The sequence below is a fragment of the Podarcis cretensis genome, assembly GCF_951804945.1.
Source record: "Podarcis cretensis genome assembly, chromosome: 1".
NCBI classification, from domain to species: Eukaryota; Metazoa; Chordata; class Lepidosauria; order Squamata; family Lacertidae; genus Podarcis; species Podarcis cretensis.
Genome location: NC_137170.1, coordinates 59,877,514 through 59,894,931, shown reverse-complemented (window position 1 = coordinate 59,894,931; position 17,418 = coordinate 59,877,514). Strand labels below are relative to the sequence as shown.

The following is a 17,418-nucleotide window of genomic DNA, read 5'->3' as shown; positions in this document are numbered from 1 at the left end:
TTTTCTTCCATGAATCTTCAGAATTTAAACCAAGGACAGCAAAACCTGTGGCCTCCCAAGTGTTTTTGTCCTCAAACTTCCACCAGCCCCACCTTGCATGGTCCACGGTCAAGGATGATGAAAACTGGCGTTCAGCATCTTTTGGGGGGCCTCAGGTTCCCCACATCTGACTTAAAGGGGAAAAAGGTGGGGGGAATCAAATGAAGAAACAGAAAGCTTAGAATATTCAACATTCTTCCCATGATAAGGGAAATGCAACCCTTCCATAGGAATTGATGAACTCCAATTGCAGAATACGAGTGATGGAAGCATAACGCACTTACACCTGAACTGCGGTAGGAAATAAGCTTCTGTTTCCCGATTCCCCTTTCTGACTATAATTCTCTATATGCAAACGGTTGCTGAACAAAAGGGGAGCGGGAAAGGCCTTCATTTAGCTTCACATTTAGTAAAATGCCTTCATGCAGCGCACAGTTAAACTTTGGAATACTCTCGCGCAGGAGGCTGCGACAGCCACCAACTTGAATGGCTTTTAAAGAGGATCAGGCAAACGGTAAAGGAGATATGCTTGGAATAAAGGCGTCAAAATGGTCTGCTGTTAAATCTCTTGTCCAATAGGGCAGGCAGTCCCTTCCTCCTCCACACGGTCAGCACGCTGAGAAGGAAGAGCAGAGGTGGGCCTTCTGTGCAATGGCGCTGCTACTTATTTGCAGCCCAGTGAGGAACATGAGAACCTTTGAGTCACAGCCCTTGCGTCTCTTTCGTAAGGTGCCTTAACATGGGGGCCTTTCACTAAACTATAATGATTTAACATCTGAAATGACAACTAATTGTCCTTTGGGAAGCTCAGAACACTGAAATCACTACAATCAGGGGAGAAAGAAGATTGCTAAAACATCCATCAAAGCAAGAACTCAAATCACCCTTACACAAACGTGTGTTCTCTCATATTTCTACAACACACATTTCTCAACTGAAATTCGGATTTGGACTCCACAGTAATGATAAGTAGCCAAGATATCTTGTGTGAGCTAAATTAAAGGTAACTGGAACAGTTTTTTAAAAAGAAATATTAAACAGCAAGTTTTGGCAACTCTTTTCAAAAACAAAAGATTCAGACTGTTCTTACTGTTTGTAATCAGAACCACAACCTTAGTGCAATATTATATTTATTTCTTACAGTAATTTTGGTTGCCATACAAGAGTAGTAAGGATTAGGGAAAGTGCAAGTTACAGGAGCTTGATTTTGTTGTCATCAATTTGAAATAAGAGGAATTAAAGCACAAAAATTACAGCAACAAAGATAACATGAACACAAGTTGTTACACAAACTATAGCGAGAAACATTACTATCTAGAAAATAAAATAAATGTAATGGAAAAATTATCAGTATTAGAGGCTCATACACAGAGTCATTGCCAGATCAACTGGGTAATGCTTGTTTGTAAAGGAACTCAGAATCAGAAAATCACTTTTATTAACTTAGGTACCACAAATAGTTAGCCTTTGTGATATGTAAATTCTGTAAATCAACAGTCACATATAGTCATTTTATAATATATGAATTAAAACTTAAAATGTTCCCAGACACCCAGGGAATAGAGTCTGTGCAGTTATACACAATTTACATCTTGTGTGATTTTGGTATTGTATACACAAATATTACAGAAACTAGGCATGTAAATGCAATTTATTTAAATTACAGTATATAAACAAAAGTTGTTCCTAAAACCTGGAATATCATTAACAAGATTATCTCTAACACCTTATTTTGCACCATCATAGTAGCAGGAGATTAGAAGGGCCATTCCTGCTCCCAACATTTTCAAAACTGATAAAAATGCTAGGAGGCAACTGTATCTGTTACTATTGCTTTCTGTGATAAAACCATCAAACAGTACTAAAGACTACTTCCTCTTGGCAAAGGTGTATTTTATTGATAAAAGCAGTTCCTTGTAGGCCCTATTACTCTTTCAATCATAAGACACAATGTAAAAATAAACTATTTCATTAGCTCTTTGATGTTTAAATCTCTTTTCTACTAATTCTATTGTACCTACTATGTAAGTGCCTGAAAGAGATACGTATCTAAGAGACCCCTTTTAAGAAAGGGATTACCATCACTTGTAACTTCGGTGTACACCATCATAAGATATTCAACAGTAAAAGGGTATGATTAACAGCAGCTTAGAAATAATTCTCTCTATTTTCTTTTCCTACCATGTGTCCTGTTGTATTTCCTGGCACATATTGTAGAGGTAACACCAACTGCATTCAAAGAAGCAAAAAGGAGCATGGCGTTCGTGGTTTATTTACTGAATTCTGCAATATCACCAAATGGAAGACAATGATGGCTGAATTATCATTTTCTTTTTTACACCCCCACCACCACAAAAAAGTATTTGATGGCTTTTCGTAGCCACTGAATATATGAATGTCATCCTCTACATAATCCATATAATTATGGAAATTTCAGGACTTTTGCATTTAAACTAGATTTTAATTATAAGGTTACTTGGAACTTTCAAATGCAAATAGGAACCTGTGAAGGATACAACAACAGATGTTAAGTCAAAAGACCAGTTTTTGCAGAAAGTGAAGTGGGGGGGAGAAGAGAGAGATGAATATTAGTTTTCATAATTAACCACTGCATTGTTAATTGTAACCATGTTTGAAGAAACACTCATCTTCTGAAGAAGTTCTAGCAAAGATAGAAAATATAACACAGCTCTGCTGGTTCAGATGCATCCAAATGAGGTTGATTTAAAAAGGTCAAGACTTAATAATTATTCCACAGAAATAGTAGTAAACCACAAAAGTTTTATTTTATTTTTTTTAAATTTCTAGCATTGAAGTGGCACAAAGGCTGCCCAGTAGACCAGCCACTTATATTCTTAAAATATTGTGCTTATAAACTATCTGTACAACTATTTAAACTTGCAGTAAAGAAAGATATTGAAATTGCTAAATTTTATGTACTAGTTCTAGACCTAATTAGACACTTCGTTGTGAGAAAATATAATTAGAGATAGGCTGGGACGTATTAAGGAAATAATTTAGATGCCTTCCAAAAATATGAGGCCTTCTGAAAGTTAAGTAGTTTGATGACTGAGTAACCACTTATGATTTAACCTTCTGTTATAGGCTGAAGTCTTCAGGAAGGCGGGAACCACAAAATTAATAATGTGTATTACTTACAGTGGGAGAGAGAATAAGCTGGGGGAATACTGCTAATCTCCATAGGCTACAAAGTCTCTAAATATATATCCCACAATAAAGACTATCATTCTAAGTATGCATTCCAACCAATTCATAGCCATTTCATTGGTTTTCAACTCAATGTCAAATAAACTCAACCCAAGTTGTGAGAACAAATGTATTCTCCTGCAATGCTGCTCTAGTTCATGCAGCAATGCAGAAGTGAACTTTGGGATTTTTGATTTTCAGTCAAACTGAAGCCAAAGTCAAACAAGTCAAACTGAAGGTGTGCCAACTTTAGGCGGCTGACGTGTTTTTGGCACCCTGAATATTTGTTGGAATGGGGTTGGGCCCTCTCAATGTTGAGTGCGTCGCATTTTGCAGCATCAGTGGCTGGCTCCTCCACAGCACTCGGCCTCCTCCAGGTGTCATGATGTCGTAGTGCGCATTGCCTGTGACACGACGTGTGTGTGTGTGCCACGCAAGACATCACACGTGTACAAAGCATGCCAGAACCCCTCAATCTGGTGGGCAACCTGGCACCTCTGAACTGAAGCTAACTTGAATTTTTAGAAATTGTTCCTTGCATCTATAATAGGTGCCCACCAGGTTTCTGGAAAAAAAAACCTGCATCTTGCTTATAGTTTCAGTTTCTGCAGGCAATCGCTTTTAGGTTTTCCTCTTCCTGGTGCCATAAAAGACTAATGCCAACACATAAAGATACACTTCTGCATGTAAAAACAGGCTTTGTGCCACGTGGATTTAGCAAGAGCAGAAAGATGGAAAATCCCACCCTATGCAGTTGTGAACATAGCTTGTGCAAAGGTTTGTGCATTCACATGCAGAACTGTAGAAACAATATATATTGTTCTTTTATTTATACTTTGGATCATAGCAGTAACTGAGTCCCTCGCCACACGTGATCACTTTGACACAGCAAAAGCAATCGGTGCATAAAAATACTTTTCTTTGCATGAGCAGCTCATTCAGATCTGAATCTAACTGTGTGGGAGGGCAAAAATTAATGAAAGCTGTGTGACTAGTTACAAAGGATGACAAGAACTAAATTCATTAGAGATAAACCAAGGAATGTAATAAACAAGCCAAAAGGATGTCAGAAAGTTGTTTGTTTGTTTTTTGAAATCTCTGCTTCTACAACCCCACGAATGTATTGATTTTTAATTTAAACCAGTAAATGTGCTATGAAAAAATGTGCATGTTAGTATGGTGTCTAACTGGCAGAAGTGAGAATCAAAACAGGAGGACCTACAGGAGCCATGGAACTGAGTGCAATGGGCATGTGGAATGACTGGGGGTGGGGGTGGGGAGAGCAGAAATTGCAAAAAGAGCTGGACATAATACTTTATTGTGAAAGGAGAAACACCAATATGTTTCAAACCAAAAAGAAACTGGCACAGTATTGTTCAGGCAGAAGGGCATTTCTGAAGGGCAGGAAAATAATTCATGAATACCAAAGGATGAATGTTATTCCCATGCCCCATAAATAAAAATACTGTAATAATTTTAGAAATAATTTCAGTAAGACCAGAGCTTACACACACACACACACACACACACACACACACACACACATTTAAAAATTAGCATTTCCCCCCTTTCCTTATTCTCTCCCCTTTCTTCCTTCCTCTTTGAAATATATAGTCCCTTTAATAACGTACATTTACTTGGGGCTGCTCCCGGGCACCAAACTTACAATCTACACTCTTGCATATCAAAAACTATAGCAATCAACTGATGCTTCAATTTAGTGGATACTCTTGGGGAGCCAAGGCATTTGGGGTGTTTCAGTACCAGCCCATCTCTATTTATAACAAAGGTATGTGAGGCAAGCGCAGCCATTCTTATCTGTCCAGTAGCTGTTTCAAGGCTCTTTCTATGTTCATTCTGTGACCAACTCTAGTCACTCCAAGGTCTATCAAGTCTTCCTTCTGAAGGTTTGGTAAGTGAGTGCCATCTATTTCATTATCCATAAAGGTCTCTTTATGTTCACCTAAGTTTAAACTCTCCAACCAATCTGCCACATCTGGCTTGGTCCACAGGTGGACAGGCTTAGTTGTAAAAGGCTTATTTGATATTGGCTGTTGCAAGATTGAGGGAGAAGGAGACCTGCTGCGCCCTGTGTTCAAAGCGAAGAGGTCCCCTGAAGGAGGCTGGCTGGGTAGGCTAAAAACATCAGAAAGTGTTGGAGAAGGAGATGCAACTGGAGCAGCAGCAGTCAGAGGAGCTGGCATGATGTCCTTACTTATTTCTGTTGGTGAAACCACTGGGCTTGGAGCATGTCTTGCTCCTGGTGTCCTACTATCATAGTCTGGGGATCTGCTCTGCAGTGTGATTGGCTGGCTAGTCCCAGGCCGGACAGTAAAAGTGATGGTTGAACTTCGAGTACCTGAGACAGTGCTCATGACTTCTGTGCCCCTGAAATAAACAAATAAAAATGAACAGGAAATATTCAGACTCTCCACGTATTAAAAATACAAATCAGCTCATTGCTAACTTATGACACAATTGCGTATTAAATATATATATAAATGCCAAAGAGATACCATACGACTTTATGAAAACAATAGTGGCAGAAAACTATGACCAAGCTTTACAAATATTTTAAAAGGCAAAGACAATCTCAAATATGCTGCTAAAAATTAACTCTAGCCACTGAATCATTGCCCCAAAGAGCATTATGGTAGCAGAAGGCGTTTAAGTGTGGTAAATCTCACAAGACAGTTCCAAAACTGGACAAAACAACCAAGGATGCTTTTCTGTGTCATTGTTCTAATTTGTTGCACAGATGAGACACTAAGGAAAGTACATCTAAGAGATCACAGCAGGGTACAGAAGAGGAGGCAGTTCCCAAGGTAAGTTATATGCTGAAACCAGTCTTGCTAAGCATAGGCCAGAATCCTAGAAGAACTCAGTTCTGATGCTTGGGAACTTTACCTTCAGGAGGCAGACCATTGTGTTTTGAACTAGCTGAATGCTCTTAGTACAGTGACCTGGCTCACCAGGGGTAGTCCTACGCATTGCCAGAGCAAGCCAATTGGAGGCCTGGGGCGGCATGCGTGCCCTGCACTCAGGGGAAGGGCCAGCCGCCTACGGGGCGGGGTGAGCCAGGGCAGGACGCTCTGTGGGGCCTCCGAGAAATCTGCCTGCCTCCTCCCACTTAGCCGCTCTACAGCTGAGGGGAAGGCGGCGGGTGGACTGTTTGGGGCAGCGCAGAGCCTGCAGGCGCCCAAGTCACCGCGTCATTCCCAGACGAGATGCATGGCTCGGGCGTGCTGCAGGCCCCGCGGTGAGTGCGGTGTCCCCCCCCTTAGTGGTGACACCTGGGGTGACCCGCCCCCAGGACACACCCCTTCCTCCACCCCTGATCCTATGTACAGTATATTAAGAGACCAGAGGTGGGGCAGATATTTGCATACCCACATAGTAAGTCAAATAGAAGAGAGCTGAAATCTCCAAAAAATCCAGAGAAAATACATTTTGCACCCAGTGAATCAAATTTGGTGAACAGATACTGCACTCAAAAACACGTTTTGAGAGAGAGTTAAATCTTGGAGATGGTCTTGCTGACATGCTTTGGTTCCTGACAAGTAACCCTAAGGTCTATGCTTAGGCAGGGTGGAAAGCAAGAGGGGTTTATCAATAGGTAACTAAAGGATGAAAGACACACATATGTATCAATTGCTCTGAAGATCTGCCTGCCTGTTTTAATGTTATGATCAGGGCTGGCTCTAGACACATCAAAGAAGCGTTTCACTTTAAAGCGTTGTAAATTTAAACAGGGAAAACAGGTAGAGAAAAATGGGACTCCACTTCGCCATCTGGTGACACAATGTTAAATCGCACATACAACACATATAAATCGCTTTTTCTTTACCAGTCTAGCAGAGTTCTGGGACTAAGAGTAAATGAATGTGTATGGACTATAGATTTTTATTCATCCTTACTTTTGGCATTTCTGATGAATCCTGTTTTATTAATATACAAAATAATGCATTTTAATTTTTTTAAAGGCTAAAAATAAGGAAGAACAGCCCCTGTTTATATTTGTCAAAGCAAGATTCTATTACAGATCCAGCTCATTTGAAGGCTCTTTTTAACCTGGGGAAATCTGAAATCTGACTAACACTGCTAGTCTCCCACGTTCAAAGGAAGAAAATGATGAATGAGACCTCAGGTGTCAAAATGTCTTGGGCCAGCCTTGGTCACAGTTTATCTCCCCCAGACAAACCATGTGTGGTAAACCATATAATTCTTTGATAACAGATCACACTTTGTCTGGAATGAGATAAAGTTTGGCTTAGCATTATGCAGGTCAATGGACGGAAACAAGTCTTGCCTGCCCCAGGTTTGCATGCTTCCCCCTTCCCTCTCTGGTGTGGTCATAAAAGGGAGTTCAGAAGTTCATTTGTGGCACAACCTACATAGTAGTAGTACAACTAATGTATGGGACATCAAAAATGTCAAATTCCTATACAGAGAAGCAGAAGGAGTGATTTAAAGTGCAGCATGGATGGGCTAGTATTAATAGCTCTCTGTATGGATAAAGGGAATCAAACAGTGAATCTTCCCAACATGGTAGTAAAGAATTAGCAAGAATACGAAAAAATGTTATTTGTAACTAAAGAAAAGGTTTTCTAAGGTCACTATTCAATTTCTGCAGAAATCACTGTAAATTACAGTGGGTAAAAAAATAATTTAAAAATTACTGTGGATTCTAAAATGTTGATTGTTAGAGCTTGTCCACACTTCCAATTTCCCCATCATTTCCCCCTGGGAAAACCCATGGTTTAATGCTGAATTGGAACAAGTGGCAATTGGGCTTTCAGCAGATTGCCATGTGTTCCAATTTAGTAGTAAACCATTTGTTTTTCCAGGGCAAGAGAAAAACCTCTGGGCATAGCTTTCAATTTACAGATTTGAAAATAAGGGATCAGCAGCCAAAATAAGGGATTTTAGTCAACCAGCAGCCAAACGAAGCCTCAAGTGGTGGTTCCCACAATGCAGCAACCCGGCAAAGGGGATGCAGCAAGGAAACCCACTGTCACCTCTCCGCTGGGAAGCGCTGAGCAAAGGCAAGTCCCCAGGCAATGCGGCCGATTTGATCGGCACAAAGCATGCAAGCTCCACCCCCCAGTCGTTCTTAGACTCCTTATTGGGTGAGCAATGCAGCCAAACAACACAGTTGGAGCCTCCCTCCTCCCTGGCCAGCAGGGAGGGAGGGAGAAGAGCTGTTTCCTTTGAAACCCGGGAAATTTAAGGGACATCATCAATAAGGGACAGCAGAGGGACACGTTGCTGCAGTGGCGTAGCATGGGTTGTCAGCACTCGGGGCAAGGCAAGTAATTTGCGCCCCCTAACCCGTGGATTTGCGCCCCCTAACCCATGGATTTGCCCTAACCCCAGATGTTGCGCCCGGTGCGGCCGGCCCCCCCTGCACCCCCCACGCTATGCCACTGCGTTGCTGGGATAAGGGACTTTCCTGCCAAATAAGGGATGGTTGACAGCTATGCCTCTGGGACCTGTGCTTTCTAGGCATGGAACAAGCAGAATTGTGGACAAGCCTTCAATCTCTAACACCTTGTTTTACATTCTTAGCAGATTGTTATCTCAGAGAATAAAAAGACTAAGGAGATGGGTCAAAATGTGCACAGCACATGCAGGCTCATTTCTTCCTTTCTGTGCATTGCTTCTGGCCTTATCACATACCATACTACATGTCTATAGTGACAACATGCCTTTGATGGCATGCTAACGAACAGGACAATGGGGTATGGGTTGGTTTGTACCACATTCTCTGGCACAAAGGAAAACATGTCTCAGACTTTAAAATGTACCCTGAGGAGACTTTGCCCATGAAGCTATTTAGGTGAATGGGAGGAAGAAGATAACTCGGAAGTATTTAATGCTGCACTTTCCACTGCCAAGTTGGAAACATCTGTTAAGTTTTAAAAGTAGCTTCTCTCTTTGACAGAAGTGCTGCAGGAAAAACGCCAAATATGAATCACCAGCGCTTACAATTCCCAGCATGTCTAAATGGTTTCTTTGAATTTGTGATAATTATTTTAGAATCACAGTGAGGGAAACATTGGTCAAAGGTTATTGATTTGTAATTCAAACACAAAGGACCTGAAAATTTACCCAAAATAATGATTTATATAAAAAAAATACATTAAATGACATCCAGACCAAAGCTGTGTATTTTAAACACAGAGGAGTTAGGGATTTTAAAAAATCTTTCAGAAATAAAAAAATACTAAATTGAGCTGTTTAAAATATTGATTGTCAGAAGCGGGGAAAGAGTTTCTTCTAGAAATATCAAACACATCCACATCCATAGCTGTGAGAAATAAAGTATCTGTTAGCAACTTCGGACTATACCCTTTTCTGTAAATTGTCAATGAGCGGTTATTAGACTAGAGACAATTCTTTCCAACCAAATTTACTTTTCTAATATGGCTTTTTATATTGTCAGGAATATATATATATATATATGAAAAGCTGGCTCTATTAGGAATAAGCATACAGTGATATTTTGTTGCAAATATTCACTTCCTTTGATTCCTCTGATTGCAATACACATTATGTTGTCTTAGATTATTTCACAATATGTAATTACTGTGTCACATCACTGAATTTTCCCAGGAAAAGCAGTCTGTAGGCATGAATTCCTATTAAGTTATTTTGAGCCATTTTAATAGGATTTAAATATAGTACTACATTTTAAACAAACGTTTACTAGCAGTAGGACTGGGCGATATTATCAACATGCCCAAAACCAGTTTGAAATCCATATAGTGATATCAGTTTCATAATTTTTGACCTGGCAATGTATCGTGAATCACAATATGTGTCCGTGCGCATGCATGCTATGAAAAAATTACAGTATGGGAAAAACCATGAAGCCAGCCAATGTCTCTACATAGCTCCATCCTTGTTTCAGACATTGTGATATATCAGTATATTGTGATGTTTAGCTTGTGATATATCACAATGTTGAAAATCAGACATTGCCCAGCCCTAAATAGCAGAAAGCTTCAATATACAAAGTGGTTTTTTTCCTGCTACAAAGAACTACATGGACACAAGAGTCATTTATATGCCAAACTGTTGCCCAAACATCTTTTTAAGATGTACAGTGTGATCCTATGTATGTTTACTCATAAGAAAGTTCTCATGAATTCAATGGAATTTGCTATTTAGCAAGTGAACTAAGGACCACAGGATGTAGAGCCAAACTGTACATGATGTTCATCTTTATTTTAATATGCATTTTAAATAATTCAAATAATAGCCACCTGGTGTGGGGCTTATAATGATCAAGATTGCAGCAGTCGGTGGGTGGGGAGAGTGAGAGATTAAATTATTATTTCCCTGCTGGAGTCATGACCAAAATAATACATTTGAAGCGGCTGTTTGCATTGGGAGGAAATCCTGAATTTGTGTTGAAGGTCTATTCCCCCAACTTCTGCAATCAGTCCCCTTTCAAGTGGCTGTCATTTTGCAGCTCAAGCTGTCTTGCTCTGGCGAGCAACCTGGATGCCGAATTCTGCACCTGCTGAAGTTTCCAAACAGTCTTTAGTGGCAGCCCTACGTATAATGCGTTGCAGTAATCTAACCTAGCGGTTACCAGAGCATATACAACAGACGTTAGGCCATCCCTGTCCAGATAGGGGTGTAGCTGGGCCTCAAGCTGAAGCTGATGGAAGGCACTCCACGCCACTGAGACCACCTGAGACCACTCTTTCAGAGGGAGTGTAACCCCATCAAAAGCAGGAAATCTCCCATTCATCCGATCCAGGGACTATCCACTAACAGTGCCTCTGTCTTATCTGGATTGAGCCTCGATTTATTGGCTCTCATCCAGTCCATAACTGAGGCAAGACATCAGTCCAGCACATCCACTGCCACACCTGCAGATGCAAAGGAGAAGTAGAGCTATGTGTTACCAGCATATTGCTGATGACATACTCCAAAATTCTGTATCTTCACTCAGGGGTTTCATGTAGATGTTAAACAGCATAGGGGATAAAACTGAACCCCAAGGAACTCTACACTGAAGATTCTACAGGACCAAAGAGCAAACCTCGGCATCTCCCTTTGGAAATGACCATCCAAGTAAGACCAGAACCACCACAAAGCGGTGCCACACACCCCTAATTCAAACAACCACACCAGAAGGATACCATGGTTTATAGTATTAAAAGCCACTGAGAAGTTGATAATTGACCGGAACACATTTCTTTCCTGACAGAGATCATAATGTAGTTTCTGTGCCAAAGCTGGGCCTAAATGCTGACTGAAATGGATCTAGAAAATCAGTTTCCTCCAAGAGTGCTTGGAACCCAGAACATCTCACAGAAGAAGCAACTGCAGTGTAGGCTTCTGAGTTCTGGCGAGATTTTCGTGGAAGCTGGTTGTGACCACTTCTCTGGGAGGGGAACCTGGAAGCCAACGCTACAGACATGTAACCTGGTAAGCCATGCAACCCCAGCTTTGGTGGGAGGTGGGGAGGTGGAGTCAGGAGATGCCACCACTAACACAAATTCCAATCTATGTATGTCTTAAATGTATAGCGGTTCCATTACAACCTGAAGTATAGGTTAGCAAACCTGTGCCCCTTTGATAGTCTTCAACCCAGCATAGTCTCCAGCCCTCCAGAAGTGACACACAGACTTCTGTCTTGCCACTATTGTTCCTAGGCCCCATCTGAAGTTTTCATTGGCTCTTGTTTTCTGAACTCCCATCCCTTCCCCACCCATCGTTTCCTCAGACCTCTGCTTTTTAATGCACTGCCTACTTTGTCCCACTGCTTTAGCCAATCTGCTGCATGTGCAGATTCTCCACAACATTCATCTCTCTTCCCCCATAGACCTCCTAGTTCTTAAGCATTATGCAATTTCTTCAGAGGTCCTCCTTGCCTCAGAAAATATTCTGACAACACTGTTTCCTTGGCAGTTGGGAAAGTGCATAAGTTTGCACCAGCTCAGTCAACAAATACCAGAGGCTTCTCTATCATCATAATTATGTGCGATACAATTATAGACTAGAAGAAATGGCTGCCTAGAAAATCTCAATATGTGAAATGCAGTCACCTGCACTGCTTATTGATACTTGTTGCCAGTTCACAACGCTACACTAAAGGCAGAAGCAATAACTGGCAGAATTTTCTCGGTGTATCTAGATTCTAGATAAGTCTTTGCCAACCTGCCCATGCTGGCTGGGGCTCATGGGAGTTGTAGTCCAAAACATATGGAAAGCACCAGTTTGATGAAGGCTGTTATAGACCTAACAGCTACTTTGTTACCCTACATTTTTCTTAACTAGCCTACCTAGCTCTCCTTCTATAGCATATGTCAGGAGTGACATAAGCTATGTGAAGTTTCTTCAGAGACCACTTTTGCCACAGTTCTGTCATCTTTGCACCTTACCTCATTCTCCGCTTACTTTACTTTCAAGATTGTCCTCCTCAGAGCCTTCCTTCGGATTCCTTGCCTCTAAATTTTCTGTCCATTAACTTCTCTACAACCCAGGACCTATTTTCAGTCCTAAGTCTGCCCCCGTGCAACTTCTTACTCCCAACCAAACTGACACCCTCCCTTTCCCTCACGGAAATTGAACTGAAACTTTCAGCAACCTGAACAATAACTTAATCGTTCGTGCCAATAGTTCATGCCACCATACTAGGCAGTGGAGGTTGGTCCATTGGGGTTAATGGGCATTGCCCATCAACCTCATTCTGCTCTCAGCCACTCACACCTGTTTGACGTTCAACTTTTAACCAGTTAGGGGATGGCTCTGCCAATCACTGGCTCTGGCTCTATCTACTGTTGGTCACCTGGCCTTCTGCCCTATCATTCCCAATGGGCACCAATCATCACTGACATTAGGTAAGAGGCTTTACAAGTACAATGCAATATAAATTAAGCATTTGACTGTGTCATTGATTTCAACAAGGCTTAGACACGGCTGAATTTTATCCTTTGGCTCAATTCCTCATATATTTATTTATTTATTTATTAACTACACACTAACTAGAGTTAAAAAAAAAAATTAAATTAAAATATGAGGAATTGAGCCAAAGGATAAAATTCAGCCATGTCTAAGCCTTGTTGAAATCAATGAGTTGGAGTTGTTGGAGGCAAATTTTCCCTGGCGGCAGATGACAGAACCACAAGACTGGTGTAAAACACTCAAACAAGAGTTTTATTATGGCTATACAAACAACAAACACAAAGCATGTGGGTGTTCTCTTTCTGCAGGCAGTTGCAAACTGCAACTTCTTCTCTTTATACACGTCAGCAGCTGTGCTAATGAGCCTGGAAAACCACACCCAGAACTCATAGAAAACGTCCTTAAAGTTACCTGCACCCTTTTCCTGTTTCTTGACGAATGATACCTAACAGGAGTACTATCTGGTGAAAGTTATGTAAGAAAGGGTCTAATGTTGAAGACCTATGGTGAATTTTAAAGAATGGCTACCACTTCTGGATAGGAGAAATATCTAATCCAAACTATGAATGAAAAACGAACAAAAAGTAACTAATGTGAACCAATGCATGGATTAAAAAAAAGAAACAAACCCCAAATAAACCCCCTTTGGTCGTCACTTACTTCATGGCACTTCAGAATGCCCCTCTTCTGTTAACGGCAGTCATGAGAGCAAATAAAATGACAAAATGGAATGACTGAGACACTGTAGAGTTACAAAGCAAAAGCATCTGCAAAATTGGCCGACAAACAGTTAACAAGATGAAGTGAAAGTAAAGGATGTAACAAAGTTCAGCTTTTAAAAAAACACCTCTCTGATTGTTGGGTTATTTATGAAACTCTAAGGTTATGAAGTTCAAAGGGGACCAATTCAACATCTGCCAATGCATATACTCATCTTCTTGATTTACTTTTCACTTACCTGTCTGGGGCAAAATTGTGCTGACAATGAAACATTTACAACTCAGTATATTAATGCATGGCAATGAAACACTTGAATACCTCCTGGCTTCAGGAAGGACTGAGGACACATAGTAAAAAATATCACTAGTGTACAAAAGAGTGTCAGAAGAACAGAATCTTCCCTGAATAAGATATTAAGTCAACAGTTTCAGGCTGGCAACCCTGCAACTATTGTTAAATCTCAGTAACACGACCGTTAGACCCGTAACATCATTATGGATTAGAATAAACCTCCAGGATAACAGATGCTGGTTCCAGCCTAAACTGTTCAAGATGCTTCCTGCCACTTTCTTTCCCTCTTCACAGTTACCTCCTTTACTCTATTGATACAGTAATCATTCAGTGGATACTTGATCATTCTGTTTTAATACAACTATTTGGTTCAGAGGTAGATTAACCTGCTTATTTACTTGCTAATGTATTTACCTGCGTATTTATGAATGGGTGGTGGTGGTAGGGAGTACAGAGTTTATAATAAAAGCTGGGGAGAAGGAGCTCAAACAGCTGCTCTCTGATAATCAACAGGCTTTTGCAAGGTCTTTATAATTTGCTTTTTGTAAGATTCATTTAACAAAGATTATGTGGCAAGGACACCCAATTTCTTCCCATAAACAGCTTAAAGCAGAATGGGAGTACAAAGAACAAAAACTAACCCATCTGCTCAGGGACTGATTTTTTATGCTTTTCATTTACAGATTGAATTCAGCTAAGGACTTAATTCTTTTATTTTGGCAATTTTACTATGCACTTGGTTTTGATGGCATAATTTCAACACACATGCACACACACATGTCTTTGAAATGCATAGTAGTTGAAATATATATTTTTTCCTCCAAAGGGTGGAAAACTTGTTTAGAAACATCCAAACTCTTAAGACTGGTATGGAGATAGGCTGGTTATATCTTTTCAAGTGTGTGTGTGAGAGAGGGAGGGAGGAATGAAGAGCACTCTTAATTTTGCCCTTTATACACTTGCCTGGAGCAAGAAGCAATTGCTGAATGTGTGAATTGCTGGGTGTGTGTTTGTGTGCATGTAAAATAGTAAGAGCACTCTCCAATAGCAATTTTCAAGGCTTTGTACACTCAGAAAACCACTGTTCTACAGCTGGTGGTGCCTTCTAATGCACATATGTATAGGTGTAGCCAAGACTTTTGTGGGGGGGGCAGAACCGATGTGATTGGCCAGCTAGTTAAGTAATTGTGTTGCTTTACTGCCCCCCTTGACTATGTGTGGCTTCTTTGTAAAAAAAAAAGCAAAAAAAAAAAAAAAAAAGAAGCTCAACAACATTCAGGGTGTCCTGGGTTTTACTTCTTGAAATATGACATACAAGTCAGTAAGGGAAAAACCCTTCCATTGTTCAAATATCAGTATATGGAAGTATACAGATTTTTATTTCTAGCACTTACAAACTATAGCAATGTGGAAAAATAAACAGTTTTCAGGGAAATCTGTATCCAAATAATACTACAAGGTAAGCTTGTAAAATTGACAATGACATAGTCAATATAGAGTGGCATCATTTTTCTTTAAACTACCTTAATTCTGTCTAGTTTAATTCATATGTTTTAGCTACGTTATATTTGTTATACCCCATTAGGGAAATCTGATTAAAAGGTGAGTGTACTGGTACCATAGGAAAGACTCACACTGATACAATTACTGTGAAGTACCTTAACATTTAAGCTAGTTTATAATTGGGACTTCCACTGCCAGCTGAGTGGACACATTTTTAATAAGTATGCAGCACAGGAAGAAATTACCTTAATTTGCTTATTAAAATTAAATGAATCTTCATACTACACTAAAAGTTGCAAAGTTAATCAACACTCCAGTATACTGTTAGGATTGCTACATTTCCTTACTGAAAGCCACAAATGTCATGGCAAATTTGGCTGCCAACTCTACATACGCTTTCCAATATTATAATTTCCAAATACTGCTAACACACACTGAAGACACACAAACCATACTGTTCACATCTCTACAACAAGCAGAAAGCTAGCCACATTTTGATTATTACTTAAACTTCATGATTTAGCAAGCTCTTGTGGATATGACTCTCCATGCCTTTGGATTTTCCTCACTCTGTGACCTAAGCCAGGAACAGAAAGAGTAAATCCTGTTGTGTTTTAGCTCCCTCCATTGAAACTAATGGAAACCATCATCATTATTATTTTTTTGGAATTCCATGTGCACCTCTGAGTGTCAACAGACCCCTGGAACAGGGAGAGCATTGTAATTTATAGAGTAACAGAAACTTAGCAGTATTTTTGATATTACAAGTTTGGTTCCGATTCGGCCTTTCCTGAACAGAAGGGCTCCTTCCATATATGGAAAGGATCGAGATCCAGAGAAGATTTCTACTGGAACTGGAAGAAATGGCTGAGGCCCTTTGTATGATCCCACCCCACTTCTTCCCATAGCCACAACACTGTTCTGGAAGGTCCACAAATCTTCTGGAGCATATTTTCAAGGGGAAGGGGGAAATTAGTAAAAAAATTGTGTCCTTCCTACACCTAAAAGTTATGTTTTATAAAAAGGCAGGAGTGAAATAAATAAAATAAATACTTTACAGGGAGTACACCTTATGAACCCTTTGCCTATTCACTGGTAAATCAGATTGCTAAATGAAAGGGAAGAACAAATAAGAACTGCAAGATTCACTAGCAGGAGTTTAATTTTTAGGTATCCATTTGTGGTTTAGATGTTCACTTCGCTTAATACATTGGAGAAGCAGCACAGCACCCCCCCCCTCTTTTCAACCCCTAAAGTAACATGATATGGAAGCTCCACATAGAAATGTCATCACTGCCCCACTGGTATGTCATCCCTAGTTTGAGTGAGAACTGACACAAGAATTGAGTGTCTGTGCACAACGGATCCCTGTGGATCATTTGCATTATACAATAAGATGTACGGCAATGGGCAGAGGGACTCATGACAATTCTCTACCACAGGCATGTCCAACTTTCAAGAGACTGAGATCTACTCTTACTATAAAAAAAACTGGCAGTGATCTACCAAAGTTGTTGAGCTTTCTTTTTTGGGGGGGAGGGTTCCACGATCGACCGCGATTGACCACAGACCCCACACACTCTACCAGTAGATCGTGATCTACCTGTTGGACACCCCTGCTCTACCACATAAAACCTGTCCCCATGTAGCTGAAGCTTGAACTTTGCTAGGAAACAGGTCCTGGTAATAATAATATTATTTTTTTATTTGTATCTTACCCTCCCCAGCCAAAGC

At 40.4% G+C, this 17,418-nt stretch overlaps 1 protein-coding gene across 6 annotated transcripts in view; it reads right to left on the bottom strand.

Annotated features, from left to right (window-relative positions):
- Nucleotides 1-1,152: 1,152 nt before the first annotated feature.
- SHANK2 (SH3 and multiple ankyrin repeat domains 2) overlaps nucleotides 1,153-17,418 on the bottom strand; it is a 339,924-nt gene continuing 323,658 nt past the window's right edge. For all 6 annotated transcript variants that reach the window (XM_079980803.1, XM_079980801.1, XM_079980798.1 and 3 more), the window contains one exon: nucleotides 1,153-5,634. In XM_079980803.1, the coding sequence (XP_079836929.1) occupies nucleotides 5,061-5,634 (574 nt within the window). In that variant the 3' untranslated portion in view covers nucleotides 1,153-5,060. The remainder of the gene's footprint in view (nucleotides 5,635-17,418) is intronic.